This window comes from Pantherophis guttatus, chromosome 1 (genome assembly GCF_059756535.1).
Source record: "Pantherophis guttatus breed Tessera chromosome 1, ASM5975653v1, whole genome shotgun sequence".
NCBI lineage: Eukaryota > Metazoa > Chordata > Lepidosauria > Squamata > Colubridae > Pantherophis > Pantherophis guttatus.
This window is the reverse complement of record NC_142063.1, coordinates 15,680,868-15,698,655: the sequence shown is the minus strand read 5'-3', so window position 1 is coordinate 15,698,655 and position 17,788 is coordinate 15,680,868. Positions and strand designations below refer to the sequence as shown.

Here is a 17,788-nt window from a genome sequence, read left to right as displayed (position 1 = left end):
TCCACCGAGCCATGACCGGTAGGATAGAGAAAGCAAGGGGGGGTTGCCAAACGTGGAACTTTGTGTTTAAAAGGAATGGAAGCCGAGCGAACAGAAGCGTGTGAAGGGGGGGGGTAATAAAATTGTGAAAGGGAAACCCGGTTTTGTCCAGCCCAGACACGGGGCGAGCGTGTGTTTGTGTAAGAGGAGGTGCCCACACCTGGCTGCAGGGGTCAGCAGGTCCTCGCGGATCCCCTTTTTGGATCCGAAAAGTTGTGGTGATTCCCTAGAGGAAGGGGCCCATACTTCGCAAGGGAATCGAAGTCCTTCCCAGAGCTTTTTCCTCTGAAAACTGAGAGCGTGCCACCCGGCTAAGTCGAAGTGATCCTTCCGGAGAAAAGGAAAGGGTCATGGGTAGCGATAGTTCGCGGGTGGCGGGGACCCCAGTAGATGAAGTGCTCGCGGCCTGGGACGCCAGGCGGGTGCCCATATTGAGGGGCATGGATAAAAGGAAATTAGGAAAATTGTGTCAAAAATGGGCTTTGCTAAGAGATAACACCGGGAGACAAATTTGGCTAAATAAAGGTACTTAAAAGAAAAGGGAAATATATAAATAGGAATGTTGGGTTTTTGTTTGTTTGTTTGTTTTGTTTGTTTGTTTTGTTTGTTTGTTTGTCTCTCTGTCTTCTATGCAACCACGTGGTATGTTTAAGATTTGTGCCTTCCCTAATTTAACTGAGATTTATGTGGGAATGATCAGTGTGTGTGAAATCTCAGAGTTCTGTTGTCTTCTCTTTGTCTTCCTTGTTTTATGTGTGTGTGTCTTAAGTCTTTGTGCGCCCTCGAGGTAATTGTAACTGTAAAATGTATCTGATCTCTAGAGACAAGAATTTTAAATTGTTAGAAAAGGGAAAAAAAAGGTTGAAGCAATGAAAATGGGGGAGAGAGAAAAAAAGAAAGAAAGAGCCTTTGCCCTGTGTTTGTCTGGCCAACAAACACAGATTAAAGAGAGCATTTCATTTCATTTCTGGTTTTTTTTTTTTTCTCCTCCTCTCTCTGTATCTTAAAGTAACAACTCAAGTTTATGAGGAAACGTTTTAAGTTTGTTTACAAGAAAAAAAATCAGCCTTGCATTTACTGTATGTGTTTAAATGGGTTTTACCTGTTCATCTCTTTCCTGAAGCATGTGAATCCAGTTTTTTCTTATCTGTTGTGTCTCCATTTTGTTGAAACTGCATTATCTGTTTAGTAACTGCAATACTGTTGTGTTGTTTCTTTTCAAACTCTGCCTGCAAGCTATCTACCCCCCTCCCATCTCTAATCCTGTTACATTGCCTTTCCTGGGAAGATTACCCACAAAAGGGGGGAGGGGACCCTGTTCTCATGTCTTTCAGCCCTGCACAAAGGACTCTGCAACCTGTGGAAGCAGAGCACATGGATTCAGATGCTGCCTCCAAAGGAGACCCTCCATCTGTTTGAACCAGGAATTGGGTTTGAATCCAGCCTCCACTGAAAGTCAGCACAGCAACCAGAGTGGAGCAGACCTTCCCAAGCCTGACTGACCAGCCCTACCACCAAGCATGCTACCCAGCAGACATGAAAGAAAAGACCCTGAGATGTACAAGTAAAGACCAAAAGACTCTTTTCAATTCCCAGAAGACAGCTGGAAAGACTATGGGGGGAGGGTGGAAATTCATTGTAAGGTTTTCTTTCTTGTCTCATTTATATTGTAATCAGTTTATTGTAAGAATTGTATTTGAGAGTGATTGCCACAGCAAGTTATGTACACTCTAGATTTCTGTCTGGTGGAGAGGAGAAATATGTCCAAAATGTTTGTATTGCCTATATTGTAAAAGTAGCTGCATGCACATGCACACACAGAGACACACCATTCAGAATTAGACTGAAACTATTTCCTTCACTTACCTCCACACAAAGCTTCTCCTAGATTGATTTTTGCTCTGTGGCACTAAAAGCCCAAGGAGTCTTATCTCCCTGCTAATTCGATGGGGGAGGGGGCAATCCCCCCTCAGGCAATTCCCTCACTTGAAGAGATAGCAGAAAAGTGATCTCCAAAACCCAAGCCCTGACTGTGACTCACAAATGATGCTGCCCAGTTGCCCAGTAAAGGAAGATATATTGCACTGGTGGTCTCATGAGTAGAAATCCCAGGGCTCATTATATGTAACACCAAAAAAAAGAAAAAAAAAATGGATATTGTACACTGGCTAACCTCAATTTGGACTCACAAATCCTGGATGCACTAAACTAAGAGCTAGGACAGGTTCAGTAACCAACCCTTGGAAATGGGCAGCCTGTAATTTAAAGGAAAATCATGGCTGTGAAAAATTTTGGGACATGTGCTTGCTTGAAACCTGACTGGAAGCTCACAGAAAGTAATATCTGAAGTCTGAAATTAATTGGCATGGAAAATTGGATACTGTAAAATTCTTACCAGAAATTTTTTCCTGGCTGCTAGACCTTCATGGTTGAAAGCTTTTGGAAGCCACTGAAGGAATCCATTTCTGTTGCCTCTATCAATGCCTCCCCTTTGCATTAGAAAATTAAAAGCACCCATTAAGGCTCCCTGATCTGATCAATTTTAATCTTTTGCCAAGAACTTGTTTCAAAACTCACGTTTTGAAAAAAAAAAGAGTAGGGATTGTAGGAAGTTAGCACCCACCCCTCTCCTGGAAGAGTGAAATATTTTAGGAAATATGAAAAAGGCAGAATATTATATTTCCCTGGGATAAGCATGTTTTGAAGCAGCTCCCACCTTCCTGCCCCCCACCCTTTGTCAATGGGCCATTAAGGCCTGGGCCAGTCTACTCTACATAACAAAGATCTACCTCCTTCAGGCAGAGCCATAGTAGGAATTGCGAAAGATAGGATTAGCCCTCTACACAATAGCAACAGAAACTAACACAATGGGACCCATCTAGACGAGGCTCACCACATGGCACCTGGGAAGATTGCATCAGCCAGCAAGACCCCCACCCCCTGGGAGTCTGACAACCAATCAGGATACTCTTTCGTGGCCCCAAGAAATGCAGAGCCAGAGAGAGCATAAAAACCCGAGGATTTACTGTATTTGCCCCTTTTCTGTTCAGGAACTCAAGCCATGTGATCCTGTCCACCATTAAACCATCTTTCCAAGCAGTCTCCATGTTTCCAGTGTCTGTTTTCCCCACTTGGAGCAGAACCTAGAAGGATGTTTCTTCCAACAATCTGAAGGAAAGATAAAAGTGGGAAGCCAGCAAAAGCTGCAAATTAAAACAGCCTTAAACACACTCTGCAGTTCTACAAAGTGTTTCAAAGTTCTTCAGAAAGTTCCACCAGGATTTGAAGGGCTTTATTTTCACAGAAGACACCGGGCCAAATTTATTTATTTTTTCTCCCTCATTATTTTTATAGGTAACCCAAGGTGGCAAACATATCTAGTACTCCTTCCTCCTCCTATTTTCTCCATAACCTTGGGAGGTTGTTTGGGCTGATAAAGTGACTGGTTTAAAGTCACCCAGCTGGCTTTTAGGCCCAAGGTGGGGCTAACAGCTTCCCAGTTTCAAGTCTGGTGCTTTAACCACTAGACAAAACTCTTCACAGGATGCACTGGCCACAAACTGGCCAAGCTATTAAAAAAATTAATACACTTGTTAGAAGAAATATCCTTCTGGGTTCAGTTCCAAGTGGGGAAAAGGACACTGGAAACATGGAGACTGCTTGGAAAGATGGTTTAATGGTGGACAGGATCACATGGTTTGAGTTCCTGAACAGAAAAGGGGGCCGAGACACAGTGAGTCCCCAGGTTTTATGCCCTCTCTGGCTTTGAACTTCCTGGGGCCCAGAAAGAGTATCCTGATTGATTGTCAGACTCCCAGGGGGTGGGGGTCTTAGCTAGCCTTGCTGGCTGATGTACTTTCCAAGTGCCATGTGTGAGTTTCTGTTGCTAGATGGGTCCTATTGTGTTGCAGATGATGGTCCATTGACAAAGATTGAGTTTCTGCCTCTGGCCCATTGACAAAGGGTGGGGGCAGGAAGGTGGGGGCTGCTTCGTCTTTAAAACATGTGTTTTCATTTCTCATCCAGGGAAACATAATATTCTGCCTTTTTATTATTTCCCAAAATATTTCATTCCTCTAGGAAAGGGGTGGGTGCTAACTTCCTACACACTTATAAGTCCCAAAGGTGTATTGGGCTTTCTTGGTTAGGAAAGCATACGAGCTGGATCAAGGCTTGGTTTTAACCATGGTGTATTATGTCTATGGAGATTCTCAATCATCTGGACTTTTGTTTTGTTTTTTCTTTGAAAATGTTTTGCTTCTCGTCTGAACTGAAGAAGCTTCTTGGATGAGAAGTGAAACATTTAAAAAAAAAAAAAAACCAAGGCAGTCCAGTTTCCATTTGGAAAAAACACTTTTGGAACAACCATGACCAAATCAGGGGTGTCAAACTCGCGTCGTTACGTGACGTATGACTTTTCCCCACTTCACTAAATTGGGTGTGGTTGTGGCCAGTGCATGACGCATCTGGCCTGCGTGCCACGAGTTTTGACACCCGTGACCTAGATGGTTGAGAATCCACATAGACATTATTTTTTATTTATTATTTATTTTATTCAATTTGTATACCACCCTTCTCCTAGTGGACTCAGGGCGATGCACAGCCAAAACTAAAACACATACCAATACAAAATTTAAAATTATTAAAAGAATTACATACTTTGGCCCAGATTTAAAACAATTCAAATTAAAACCCAAATTAAAAGACATAATATACCAAGGTTAATTTCAAGCCTTGCATCCTGGTCACATGCTTTCGTAACCGGATGGGAGACCACCAGAGTCCCAGCCAACATTGTCTTTGCTAAGGAAAGGACCCATGGTCCTACAAGGCCCCTTCCAACTCTGTTAATCTGATTTATGTGGTGTCAGCACATTGCCAAGGGCCAAGCTCTGTGGAAAGTATTTTTTTAAATAGGTACTATGATTGATGGGTTAATGGTGGATTAATCTAGGTTGGGTTTTTTTCCTTGATTAGGTTCCATCCATTGCAAGGGTTTCCAACCTTGGCAACTTTAAGCCTGGAGGACTTCCAACTTCTAGAATTCCACAGCCAGCAAAGCTGGCTGTGGAATTCTGGAAATTGGAAGTCCTCCAGGCTTAAAGTTGCCAAGGTTGGAGACCCTTGACCCTTGAGACCATTGCTTCTTGTTCTGAAGGCAGAACAAGACTACCATGGGTGGAACCTAATCAAGGAGAGAATCAACCTAAAACTTAAGGAGAAATTTCCCAACAGAACAATCAATCAATGAAATGGCTTTCCACTAGTTGACTAGAACATGTAGGTGCAGAGCTTTGTTTGAAGAGGTAGGGTTTTCCTGTTTGGGGGGGGAGGTGGACTAGAAGACCTCCAAGGTCCCTTCCAAATCTTATTCTTCACAGATTAAGGCTTTTTTTTTTTTAAAAAAAAACAACATTGGTAACTAAAAGGTATCTGTTGGTGGCTTGTGTAGCCTGAGGGCTTCAAGAGAAAGTCAGCCCCATTTTCCCTTCCCCCACCTCTTACCTGAAAGCCATCTCTGCTGAGGAGGGAGGCCTGCCCATCATTGCCTCAGGGCCTAGTCTGCCCCTCCCCAGAGATCCTTTGGCCCATGGGGGGGGGGAAGGAGGGGGGTCCACCTCCAATGCTTAAAAGGCTGGATCTCCCCCCACCCACTTCCCTTTCTCAGGCCAGCTTCCTTCCCAACTCCCCAGGAAGGTCCTTCCTTGCCCAACCAGGAGGCCTTTTTCCTCTCCAGCCAAGAAAGAGGCATCTGCCCTCGCTTCCCCCATGGGAACTCTATGCCTGGGAGTCCTGGTGGGGCTCGGGGTGCTGCTCTGGATCTTCCCGGGGGTAGGGGCGGCTTTGCACCCTCAGGAAACGGTGCTCCTGAGATCCCTGGGCCTGAAAACCAGGCCCAGCCCCAGATCGCCCGCTCCGGTGCCGCCCTGGCTGTGGAAGATGTTCCAGAAAAGAAACGAGGCGCCCAAGGAATCCCGCGACCCGTGTTGGGTGGAGGAATTTCAAGTCCCTGGAAACGTCATCCGGATATTCCCCGACCAAGGTAGGCTAAGGGGCGGGCGGGGTGCGGGGAAAAAAAAACCGGGATGGGAGACGATTGTAAAAACGTGCGAGCCCGCCTTAAAGCCTCACTCGCAAGCCGGCCTTATTTTTTGTTTTAAATCCAAGGAGGAGCGCAAAGGCGGCCGAAGCGTTTCGGGGCGCGCGCGCGTAATGCGCTTCGTTGCTAACCCGGAGCGTGTGAATCTGGTTTTATTTTTTTTGGGATCTCATTGAACCCCCGAATCCGTGAACGGATCGCCCAGAGATTTGACCCAGGGTTCACCCCGAGTATGAGCGCTGCGACTTGCAACCGCTGAAATCTTTTCCTGCCCTGAGGTTTTAAGAGGGAGCCCAGGCGCGTTTGGAGAAAGAGAGCGCGCCTCATTGATGAAATTTACGCGCCGCCCGGTTTTTTCTCTCATATTGCAACTTGCAACCGTTTGGTTTTTCTTTTCTCAGGTTTTATTTTAGAGCAGTGGTTCTCAGCCTGTGGGTCGGGACCCCTTTGGGGGTCGAACGACCCTTTCACAGGGGTCGCCTAAGACCATCGGAAAACACATTTTTTCAATGGTTTTAGGAATAATTTTACGGTTGGGGGTCACCACAACATGAGGAACTGTATTAAAGGGTCGCAGCATTAGGAAGGTTGAGAACCACTGTTCTAGAGGGAGGCCAGGCGAGTTTGCAGAAAGAGAGCTCTTTATTTATTAAATTTACATGCCGCCCGGTTTTTCCCCCCCTCCCCCTTTCTGGACTCCGGACGCCTACTTCCTCCTTTTCTTTCCGGGGAATGCGCTTCGTTAGCTCGGCCTTCCAGTTACACCCCACCCCCCCACCCCCAAAATCAATGAAATGCCCAGCAAAATATTGATAAGGATCAATTGCCCTTATCAAGCGGCATGGCTATGCATCGGCTAATCCTGTTCCTTCAGAAGTTGAGTTGGAGCAAATCAAGTTTAGCGGGTGTGGAGAAACGATTGGATTTGGAGAAGTTTTCCCTTTGAATGTGCGTACTTGATTTTGCGACTTGTGCGGGGAAGCTGAATGAAGCGGCCGTGGCGTTGAACAAAAACGGGGCGATCGTTAGAACGAGTTAACACGGAGAAAAACAAGGCCGGGGAGGGGGGAGTGGACAAAGGAAAACCCACACTATATTTCTGTACGACAATTGAACTGCTAATATTTGAGCCGTTTTAATAAGGAGAAAATGGAAAATTAAATTAAATTGATCCACATTTCAAAAGAGCTTTCTAAATTTATTTATTTTTATTTTATTTGTTTCAATTTCTATACCGCCCTTCTCCAATTAGGACTCAGGGCGGTGAACAGCCAAAGTAAAAAACAGGACATACAAAATAAATGAGGATTCCTACCAATAAGATAGTTTTTTTAAATGTAGAGACAAATGCTGCATACTTGGAAGATGCAATATTTCTCTATTCCCCCCTTCAACATTATTTTGAGATCCCAAAGGGTAAAAAGGCTACACGATCACCTCCTCCCTGCGTGCGTCTTGCCCCCTTCCTTGCCATCTTTTTAAAAGTAAATTTTAACGTTAATGTTTATAATTTAATGTTTTACCGTGTTGTTTTTATTTGGTGGTAAGTCCCTAGAGTCACCTCTAGGCGAGATTGGGGTGGCATATACATTTAATAAATACATAAATAAAAATGTAACGAAGGAATAAAATCTTATTTTTGAAGGATAGTTGTAGCTTTAGAAGGTACATTTCTAATTGCTGCTAGACACAACCCCTGAAATCTGTATTAGGGCAGCCCTAATTAATCCAATTAATTAATGGATTAAAAGAAAAATGCTCAGCCTGATACCAAATGTTCAGTTGGTATTTTTTCCAAGTTGGCTGGGTTTCCTTTATTTTTTTTCCCCTTTTTCTTGCATCTGGCCAATTAGATTCAAAGTGGAAGCAAAGCAGGTGGCCTCATGGCCTCATTTCATCAGTTTCCAGCATTGTGAAATGTGCACCCAACTTTATCCAAGGAAAGATCCAACCAAACCAATCCAAATCCATATAGGTTTGTTTGGCTGAATGACCTTGGTGGCCATACAGATTATGTCATAACGGTGGAACTAGGACAACTCACTTAGTGACCAAAGTTACGACGGCACTTTCTGACTTTCCTGTTGCTTTTTTCATCGCGATTGTAGCTGCAAATGGTCGCTAACCCATCAAGTTACCTTGAGGGAAGATTTATTTATTTTATTTATTTTATTAAATTTCTATACCGCCCTTCTCCTGAAGGACTCAGGGTGGTGTACAGCCAGAAATAAAACCATGACAATATAAGAATTAAAAGCAATTTAAAACAATTAAAATAAATTGGCCGAAAACAACCCATTAAATTAGTAAAATATTATTTAGGCCAGCCCTGCTTGTTGGAATAGTAATGTTAATAGTAAAAAGATGGGTGGCCTATAAATTTTATAAATAAAATAAACGAGGCAGTCACTAAACAAGGATTATCTGTACATTTAGTGGAGCTCTTCCTCCTTTGTTTTTCAGGAATGACTTTTCCTCTCTGTGGTAGGCTGGGATAGAAAGACTGATTAAAAATATTAAGGCACTAAAAAACAAATCAATTTCTTTTAGTCCTAAATGTTTAGTGAGTGGCAGTTTGTCTGATGGTTGTTCCCTTCTCCCCTTACCCGAGATGTTTTCTGTCTGGTTACATTCTGATGGCCCTAAAGTGCTTTTGATTTCTACACCCATTCTAGGACACTTGATCCACCGAGAAGAACCCGAGAGTTGGATATGTCTACAAAAACGGCTATATTTTAATTTCTCTGCACTGGAGGAAGGGGAACAGTTGACCTTGGCCCAGCTGGAGATTCAGTTCAGCCACAACCAGTACCAGGGTTCCAGCTCGGTTCATCCCTTTGAGTTAAGCCTGTATCGGGCTCCCCAGGTGACCTTGCGTGGCATGCCCACCCATACTTACAGCCGCCAGCTCCTGGTGGAGCAATCCTTCGTCCACCTACGCAAGTCCTTTGCCTTCAACTTGACCGAGGTGGCGAAGGAATGGCAGACTCCATCCAAGAACTTGGGCTTGTTCCTCGAAATTAGCCTCCCGGCATCACCCGAGAGCAGCTTATGTTCCAAGCTCAATTCCATACTCAGCACCTCCCTGTTGGTGGTTTCCCTCACTCCTGGGCAGTGCAAAAGCCCCAGGAAAAGACGCAGCACTTACTACATGCCAGTCTCTGCCAGCAACATTTGCAAACCCCGCCGGTTGTACATCAGCTTCACCGAAGTCGGTTGGGAGAATTGGATCATTGCTCCACAAGGTTACCTAGCCAACTACTGCCTCGGCGAATGCCCTTTTCCCCTGACCGAGGAACTCAATAGTACCAACCATGCCATCTTGCAAACCATTGTACATTCTCTTGATCCCGCCGGGACCCCTCAGCCTTGCTGCGTCCCCGTCCGCCTTTCACCAATCTCCGTCCTGTACTATGACAACAATGATAACGTCGTGTTGAGACATTATGAGGATATGGTGGTGGATGAATGTGGCTGTCGGTGAGATGATTCACCAGATTCTCCTTGGTCAGTTGCTGTTTCATCAGCCTCTTCCTGCTGTATCTTTAGTTGAGCCACCAGATGTTCAGTTACGATCACCTGGTTGAGTGGATAGAGGATCCATGTAGTTATGGGATCTTAAAGTGGGATGCAAAATTGCTAGAGTTGTGTACAATTTATGGGAAAGCTATGTCTTACATCACCATTAATCTATTTTTAAATATGAGCTAAGTAATTTGTTAATTATTCCCAAAACCAAAACAACCAGAATTAGTTTTACAAAAGTAATATATTTTAAATTGCTGTATGATTTGATTTTAAAATTCCTTTATCTTGGTTATTAAATAAAGAAAAACTCATTGTGAAGCTTGTGTTATTTGTTCACGATCTTCCTTCAGGTTTAGATTTAGGTTTAGGTTTATTTGATTTGTATACCGCCCTACTCCCGAAGGACTCAGGGCGGTGAACAGCCAACAATAAAATACATAAATACACAAAATTTAAAAACCCGATAAAATCAAATTAAATTTGGCCCAGACAAATTAAAATGCCCCAATAATTTAAAAACAGATTAAAATTTACGTATTTAAAAAGGGAAGAGATCAGGCCAAGCCCGCTTGATGGAATAAAAAGGTTTTCACAGCACGGTGGAAGGAGCGCAGATCCGGGATCCTCCGTATCTCCGGGGGGAGCTCATTCCAGATGGTAGGTGCCCCCACAGAGAAGGCTCTCCCCCTAGGGGCCGCCAGTCGACACTGTTTGGCTGACGGCACCCGGAGGAGTCCCTCTCTATGAGAGCGTACTGGCCGGTGGGAGGCTATTGGTGGTAGTAGGCGGTCCCGTAAATAACCAGGCCCTAAGCCTTCAAACCAAATTCCATCAAATTTGGAATCTCTCTCTGTAATATTGAACTGTTCTGACTGAAAGGCTCCTTGTAGGTTTATTACTACACATCTTAACAACTATAAACATCAGAATTTTGAGTCCACAGGCACAGAATGCAAGCGTTTTTTATTAATTTGATGAGAAACAGATTTTAAAACAAACTGAGACAGAAAAAAAAAATCAGCACCGCGCTAGCACTGATGTTCTGGTGGGGTTTTGCACTGAAACTCAGCATTTTATAACCTCTACAAAAGGGGAGGGGGGGAAATCAACACGAAGAGGCAAGCATTGCTACCTAAGTGAAATGTGAGGAGGGAAGGGGAAGGAGGTTAGGAAGACAGTGAAAGGACGAGTGGATTGCATTGCACAAAGAGGTTTAGCATTTAGTCTAGCTCAAAAATCTACACAGCCACACAGCGAAGGGGATGGTAGAAGAAAAGAAATTAACAAGCAGTTCTCCAACAGTCGGAATAAAGATTCCACGTTTCAGGCAGGAAGGTGGCCTGTCTCCCTTTCCCATACACATGGTAGAAGTCTAAACTCTGGAGACGTTTTCAATTAATAAGAACAATTGCAGATTTTCAATTCATGTGTTCCCCTCTTCCAAAACCTGCAATATAAAGCAAGGCCCGGTGAATGCTAAATGGGCAAAAGAAGCCAGATAGGCTTTCTTGCATAATGGTGTCAAGGGTTTGTTGTTTTTTTTGGAGGGCAGGGCATTAGGGCAAAAGTGGGAACGAACATTACACAAATGTCCAAATTTTTAAAATAAAGAGGAGGTTCTAAAGTTCATTCATGTAAAGCTAGGGGGATTCCTCAACATATACAAAAAGTTAAAATGGACGCTTAGAGCCCTTTGATTGGAAAAGAAACCTAAATTCATTTTGTTTGGGTTTTTAAAAATCCCACAACTGGGCAGTTGGTCAAACTGTCTCTGATAAAGGAACTCCACCTTTGGTGGCAAGAAAAATCAAACCAATCATAGGCTAACAGGCCAGCATTCTCAATATTTTTATTGCAGATATGCATGCTTTCTGCTGTGAGCCAAGGTGACTTTTTTCATGTTTTCCCCCTTTTTTCTTTCATAAATTGGCCCTTTTCCAGTTGGGATTTGAAATGATAAATCAAAGGAGCCTGACTGAGGGTCCTGCACCTTCACGTGGTCTCCAGCTTCGTTTAAACTTCTGATGCTCATTCCACAGCTGAACGTCAAGAAAAATATACCCTCCATGCCAAAGATAGATTTTTTTGCCCCCGAGTGGCCACCCTTAAAATATCTGCCTGCTCTTCCTCCCCAAACTATCTCAATATATCATCAGAGAAGCTTTACTTCAAAACCAATATAATCCCCTGTTTCCACTACAGTTTTCCCAATGTCGGCAGCAACTAATAAAAAAAGCAGGTCAATCCCAGCGTTCTTCTTTCTCAGGGGCCAAAGGGCACAAGATACTCCTCTCCCTTTTGTAAAGCAGATACCTTAAACCAACAGCCCAGAGAAGAGCCCAGGCAGGAACCAATGAAAACTGACAACACCGTTCTGATTTCTCCACTGCACTGGCAGGATGCAATCGGCTTCCTTGCAAGATACCCCAAGAAGAAGAGTTTGATTGACTGAAATCACACAGAAGAGATTGGTATTCTAACTTGCGTTAAACGTACAGATATAGATATATATATGTATCTTTTATGGTTGGTTTGTTTTTTTTAAGCATCTCAAAACAAGGATTTTCCTCCAGGTCCACTACTAAATTTCAGAGACAAACTTCTAAAAAAATATCCAGTGCTTCTTTGAAAGAATTTCTTTTTTTAAAAAAAAAAGAAAAAAAGAACCACCCCATCTTTGCCATTCGGACTGTGGGTGAAGCCGCACGAGGCTCAAAGCCAGAACTTGGACAGCAAAACCCCCACATCTCAGAGTCGAGTACCAGTCACAGCTGGCTTCCCCACAAGCTTCAGGACGTTTTCTCTTGGATGGTGTGCTTGTTCCTAAAAAGGCCAACAAGGTCTTCCTTCCTTCCTTCCTTCCTTCCTTCTTTCTTTCCTTCTCTTGAAAACAAAAAACGGAGAGATTGGTACATGAACAACTCTGAGATGGGTGTTTTCCTCTCCCCACCTGTTCTAACTGTGAAACCCTGCTTGCAATACGAACGGAATGAAATGATTCTTCTAAGACCCTTCCTCTCTTTCTCAGTGGGTGTGTTGGTGGCAGGGGAGGGAACAGGGAACTTCGCTGACCACTCAGTTCTTCCAGGGCGAGTTAGTTCTCCCTCCCAGTGAGGTGCCAGTTGGTCCTCCGGTGCTTCTCTTCCCATCTCCGGTCAGTCTCCTTGCCTCAGTGAGCTAGCAGTGGGCTCTCTTCTTTCTCTTTCGCTCTCTCGCTCGTCTTTCTCCTCTCCGTTGGTTTCTCTCTTTTTATCCCTCTCTCCTGTTGCTCTCACAGAGTCGCTTCAGTTTTAGCAGTGGAAAACAGGTATCCATTTTATTTTATTTTTATTACCCTGAATAAATTGCTGTTGAACTAAGCTCCACATAAGCTTAGCTCTTCTCCTTCAACCTAAAGGAAAGAGAAAGATGTCATCAACATCACAAGCTCTGGTTAAATTTCTGAAAACTTTCCTCATCAAAAACAGTTCAACGAATGGGCATAGCTCATTCATTAATAATAATGTATTATCAGTGCCATAACAGGCTGGAACAGCCTATAAATGTTATAAATTAATTACAATAGTAAAACTACAGTTAAATCTTAAACCAAGACGACACTGACACCACTTCCAAAGTAGCACTTTCTCATATGTTGGCATTCATATTTCTTCAAGAGGCTCAAATATGCCCAGAAGTGAATCATAAAATATGCTGTTAGTAGAATGTTTGTATTCACAATTGTAAAGAACTGGGCCCTTTACATAATAAAAAAAACCCAAATGATAGAAACAATTGATATCTGGGACTTGCATTTAATATGGAGAAAAAAACTGCCTCTCTCCGTGACAATTCCATTCAGATAGCCTGATCAACAGCCATTGGTAATTGCCCATCTATTAAGGTTTTTAATGTTTCAAAGATGGTCTGTTTATTGATTCATGTCAATTTATTAGCTGTCCAACTCTAATGGAATATAAGTTGTGGTAGGAAGTTTCACCACAGAATGATGCCTCGTATGAAATGCTTCATTTGATTAAACCAAAATTTACCCATTCAATTTCACAGGGGATTCCCAAACGGAGACTTAGGAGACAGAGAAAAACATTTTTTTTGTTTTTTCAAATCTCAAAAATATTATAAAAGCAAGGTGTTTTTCTCAGCAGAACCTAATATTGAGGTTGCATTGGATTTGAAGGAAAAAAAGGGGAGTGTAATTTTGTGATCTTGGAACTTTTTCCTGAGTTGGGGACTAAAACGCAAATTGGAAACTAATCAAGGAGAGAATCAGCCTAGAATTAAGGAAAAATTTCCTGGCAGTTAGAATAATTAAATGGAACAGATTCCCTCCAGAAGTTGTGGGTGCTCCATCACCGAGTTTGGACAACCATTTGTCTAAAATGGTATAGGGTTTCCTGCCTGAACTGGGTTGGACTAGAAGACCTCCAAGGTCCCTTCCAACTCTGTTATTCTATTATTCTCCTTTGCCTCTTTCTGTTGTCTCTAGTTGAATATTATTAGCATCTTCATAGCCACAAATTAAGTTAGCAATCTTAAATAAGCAAAAAGAAGCAAAACAATCCAAGAACATCTATTTACAGACTCCTCTCATGTATGGGAGGCTTGACTATTCAGAGCAGCTGAGAAGGCAAGAGATACTGATGAGACTATCAAGTTATTTTTTACCCCTTAAACCACCTTACACTCTAATACTGTGACAGCCCCGTCACTCCATGTTGATATGCGCGTTCCCCCTGGTAAGTTGAATCCTGCGACAGGGCCACGTCAATCTGAGATTTAAACTCATCACCAAGGTAACTATCCTGAAGAGAGAAAAAATACACAAAATTTTAAATGACCATATTTTTTTTTCATCCAGAAAGATCTACTGAGCCATGAGGTGAGAGATACTGATAAAACTAAGATATACTTAGTTTTCTTTTCCTAAGTCTGGTACAAGCGACCGTTTTACAGAAACAATGAGGAAACAAGCAACTCAGGACTTCTGAAGAGCAGCAGAATAATTCAAGATTAAAACCGTTGATAGATGATTCAAAACTGTTTAAGAACCAATTTAGCAGATATCTGGAAGGATGTTCCCCTATTTTGTCATCATCACAATTAGGGGTGAAATCCAGCAGGTTCTGACAGGTTCTGGAGAACCGGTAGCAGAAATTTTGAGTAGTTCGGGGAACCAGTAGTGGAAATTTTGAGTAGTTCGGAGAACCAGCAAATGCCACCTCTGGCTGGTCCCAGATTGGGGTGGGAATGGAGATTTTGCAATATCTTTCCCGCAGGAGAGGGAAGGGAATGGAGATTTTGCAGTATCTTTCCCCTGCCAGTCCCACCATGCCACACCACACCACACCACACCACGCCCACCAAGCCACGCCCACAGAACTGGTAGTAAAAAAATTTGGATTTCACCACTTATCACAATGGTTTATGATACTTAGCCCACTTGTGCAGGATAGTAAGTAAATTTCTCAAATGAAAGATTGATCAGAGGAGATTCTTAAACACTAGACACAAGACAATTTGAGGCAGTCTTCCCAATCCTGTACTCTTCAGATGTCAGGTTGCAACATCTAGCATTAATGGGGGTAAATAGTCTTAACACATTTTGCATACAACAGGTAGCAAAAGAAGTTTGGCCTTTAGAGGAAACCTCTCTTGGATCTTAAATCAAGATTGTGCCACCACTTAACATCTCTGTAGAACTTAACTCAGAATAACTTCCCCAAGTAGCACCTGAGAAGCAAATGTTGTTACCTGTGACAATTCTGGCTGGGAGAGGCCAGGCTGGCTCATCTGCGAGGGTTGGCTCATGGAGATGTAACCCTGAGTCAAGGGGCCCTGAGAGAAAGGCTGGGAGACCACATCTTGGCTGGCCTGGCTGTTGGGGAGGTTCGACTGGCTGGGTCCTGGAATCCCAAAACGATTCTTTTGTCGCCCACCACGGCCAGTTTTGCCTTTCAGGTTTCCACGTCCTGCAAGGACAACCAAATTTCAATACAGGTAGTCCTCGACTTACGACCACAGTTAAGCCCAACATTTCTGTTGTTTTAAGTGAGATATTTGCTAAGTGATATTTTGCCCCATTTTGCAACCTTTCTTGCCACAGATGTTAAAGTGAATCACTGCAGTTGATAAGTTAGGTTTGCAAAAAGTGATCCCATGACTCCGGGACACTGCAACCGTCAGGCTTTTGATCAGGCGACCATGGGGATGCTGCAATGGTCATTAGTGTGAAAAACGGTCGTAAGCCACTTTTTTCACTGCCGTTGTAACTTCAAATTTTCACTAAATGAACTGCCGTAAGTAAAGGACTACTTGTACACAGACATAAAACTTTGTTTGGCAAGACTGGACTCCAACTGGGTAGGTGGTATCTACATCTGGGATAGATCACATTCTATGTGCATGAAAGTACTAAACATATAATGTGAAGGAAATCTTAAATATGCTACAACAGACCTGGGCACATCTGGCTCTTTGACTGTCCCTGCCCATCCCGCAATAGGCAACTTTTTTAAAAAAAATACATATATGCGTGTGTGCATGCCTTTGCACCTTCCTAGGCCTATTAGCTTAGCCCTCCACAACAGTCCCAGTTTGGGAAAATTAACTGCCCACCCGTGCTAGAAATTCCCAACTAAAAACCTGCCTTTCCAGTTAAAAAGTTATATACAAAGCTCTTAAGCAGAATATGTTGCTGAGTGTTAACTTCCCTCACACACACAGCAATTTCAAGGCTAATTGTCAGCGATAATTTTATTCTCTGACAAAAATATGTAAAAGGAGGAGTTGCTTTCTGGTTCTGAAGTAAGCAAGATCAGAACAAGTCAGATGCACAGAAATTTAATAGTCGGCTTCATTTACAAGGGCCTGCTGATGGAGCACAATGCAATCTTGGGAGTAAACCTCTTTCACTGACAATATATTTTATTTCATATATATCACACTGCTCTACTATTTATGGAGGGCATTGGAGTTGTGATGCCCTTCAATGATTTATAGCAGGGTACCCAATGTTGGCAACTTTAAGACTGGTGGCCTTCAACTCCGAGAATTCCCTAGCCTGGCTGGGGAATTCTGGGAGTTGAAGTCCACCAATCTTAAAGCTGACAAGGCTGGACACCTCACTTTATGGTCGTTGTCTTTTCTTATATTTTTGTTTGTACTTTTTTTTGTATTTGGATAGTGCTGAGAATTCAGAAATTGTGGTTAAAAAAAAAAGCCAGTCAATTGATCAATACATACATGTGTACTGAAGAAGATGAAATCTTCTAAATGTCAATCTAGAGACATGTCATTTAATGACATCTGCCAGAGGTTGCAAATTACAATCCTTTCTCTCTCCCTCTGCCACCCCCCCCACCCCCCGTGCATAACAAAATAATTTGCACCTGCAAACATCCCACCTGCAGCTGGTCCGTTGGCCTGTCCAAAGTACCCTGGTGGTGGCATGGGAGGCATCACCAAGTTGAATGGGATAGGAATGTTCATGGTAGTGACGTGACTGGGCCCAGCACTGATCATCCCAATCTGATCATGGGTTTGGAAATACATGTTGGACGGCCGGCCTGAGAATGGGGGGAGAAAGATGGTGAGTAGTTTTAAGATAAGATAGCTGCTGTAATGTATTTCTTGTACCCGGATTTTTTTTTCTCTCCTTGTACAAAATGGGATAACTTTTTATTTGGCACATGGAATGGCACATGGAAAATCCATAGCATGTATCCCACCAAATCTACTGGGCAAAGGTGAGTTGCTCTTGGCAAGCAACCCCACTGAACAAACTAACAAATCAGAACAATTAACAACCGCAGAAGGCAAAAGGCAGGCTGTAACTAGTTTAGGAATTTAGCTGCCGTATTTTTCGGAGTGTAAGACGCACCTACCTTTTTTGGTGAGGAAAAGAAGAAAAAGAAATCTCCCTCTGCCTGAGCAAGTTTCATTTTCGTTTTCAGCATAGCTTGATTAGCACAAGGGGAAAAAAAAAATCTGCTCCCAGCAATTTACTTCTTTGCAGCAAGCAGCAGAGCCCTGAGCAAAACAGCTAAGAGCAAATCAGCTGAGAGTCAGGAGGCCCATCCAATCAACTTGTGCTAATTAGGCTGTGCTGAAGCTGAAAGGAGC

The 17,788-nt window shown here is 43.1% G+C and overlaps 2 protein-coding genes across 12 annotated transcripts in view; one reads left to right on the top strand and one right to left on the bottom strand.

Annotated features, from left to right (window-relative positions):
* Positions 1-5,681: 5,681 nt before the first annotated feature.
* On the top strand, positions 5,682-9,985 carry GDF1 (growth differentiation factor 1). The gene is made up of 2 exons (XM_034422580.2): positions 5,682-6,082; positions 8,815-9,985. Exons 1-2 carry the CDS (start codon positions 5,809-5,811, stop codon positions 9,621-9,623), a joined length of 1,083 nt encoding a protein of 360 aa, XP_034278471.2. The 5' UTR covers positions 5,682-5,808; the 3' UTR covers positions 9,624-9,985.
* Positions 9,986-10,613: 628 nt separating this feature from the next.
* The window catches only part of UPF1 (UPF1 RNA helicase and ATPase), a 34,913-nt gene continuing 27,738 nt past the window's right edge, over positions 10,614-17,788 (bottom strand). For 2 of the 11 annotated variants that reach the window (XM_087876414.1, XM_087876356.1), the window contains exons 21-24: positions 17,056-17,232; positions 15,419-15,636; positions 14,333-14,469; positions 10,614-13,058 (exon numbers count right to left, since the gene is read on the bottom strand). In XM_087876414.1, coding sequence (XP_087732540.1) covers positions 14,353-14,469; positions 15,419-15,636; positions 17,056-17,232 — 512 coding nt within the window. In that variant the 3' untranslated portion in view covers positions 10,614-13,058; positions 14,333-14,352. The remainder of the gene's footprint in view (positions 13,059-14,332; positions 14,470-15,418; positions 15,637-17,055; positions 17,233-17,788) is intronic. The other 9 variants (XM_034422611.3, XM_034422608.3, XM_087876671.1 and 6 more) reach the window with 5 other exon arrangements.

Bases quoted from the DNA above. Each gene is read 5' to 3' on its own strand.
- GDF1 (XM_034422580.2), top strand. From the start codon at position 5,809: ATGGGAACTCTATGCCTGGGAGTCCTGGTGGGGCTCGGGGTGCTGCTC. The intron at 6,083-8,814 runs GTAGGCTAAGGG...CACCCATTCTAG, and splicing joins CCGGATATTCCCCGACCAAG to GACACTTGATCCACCGAGAA.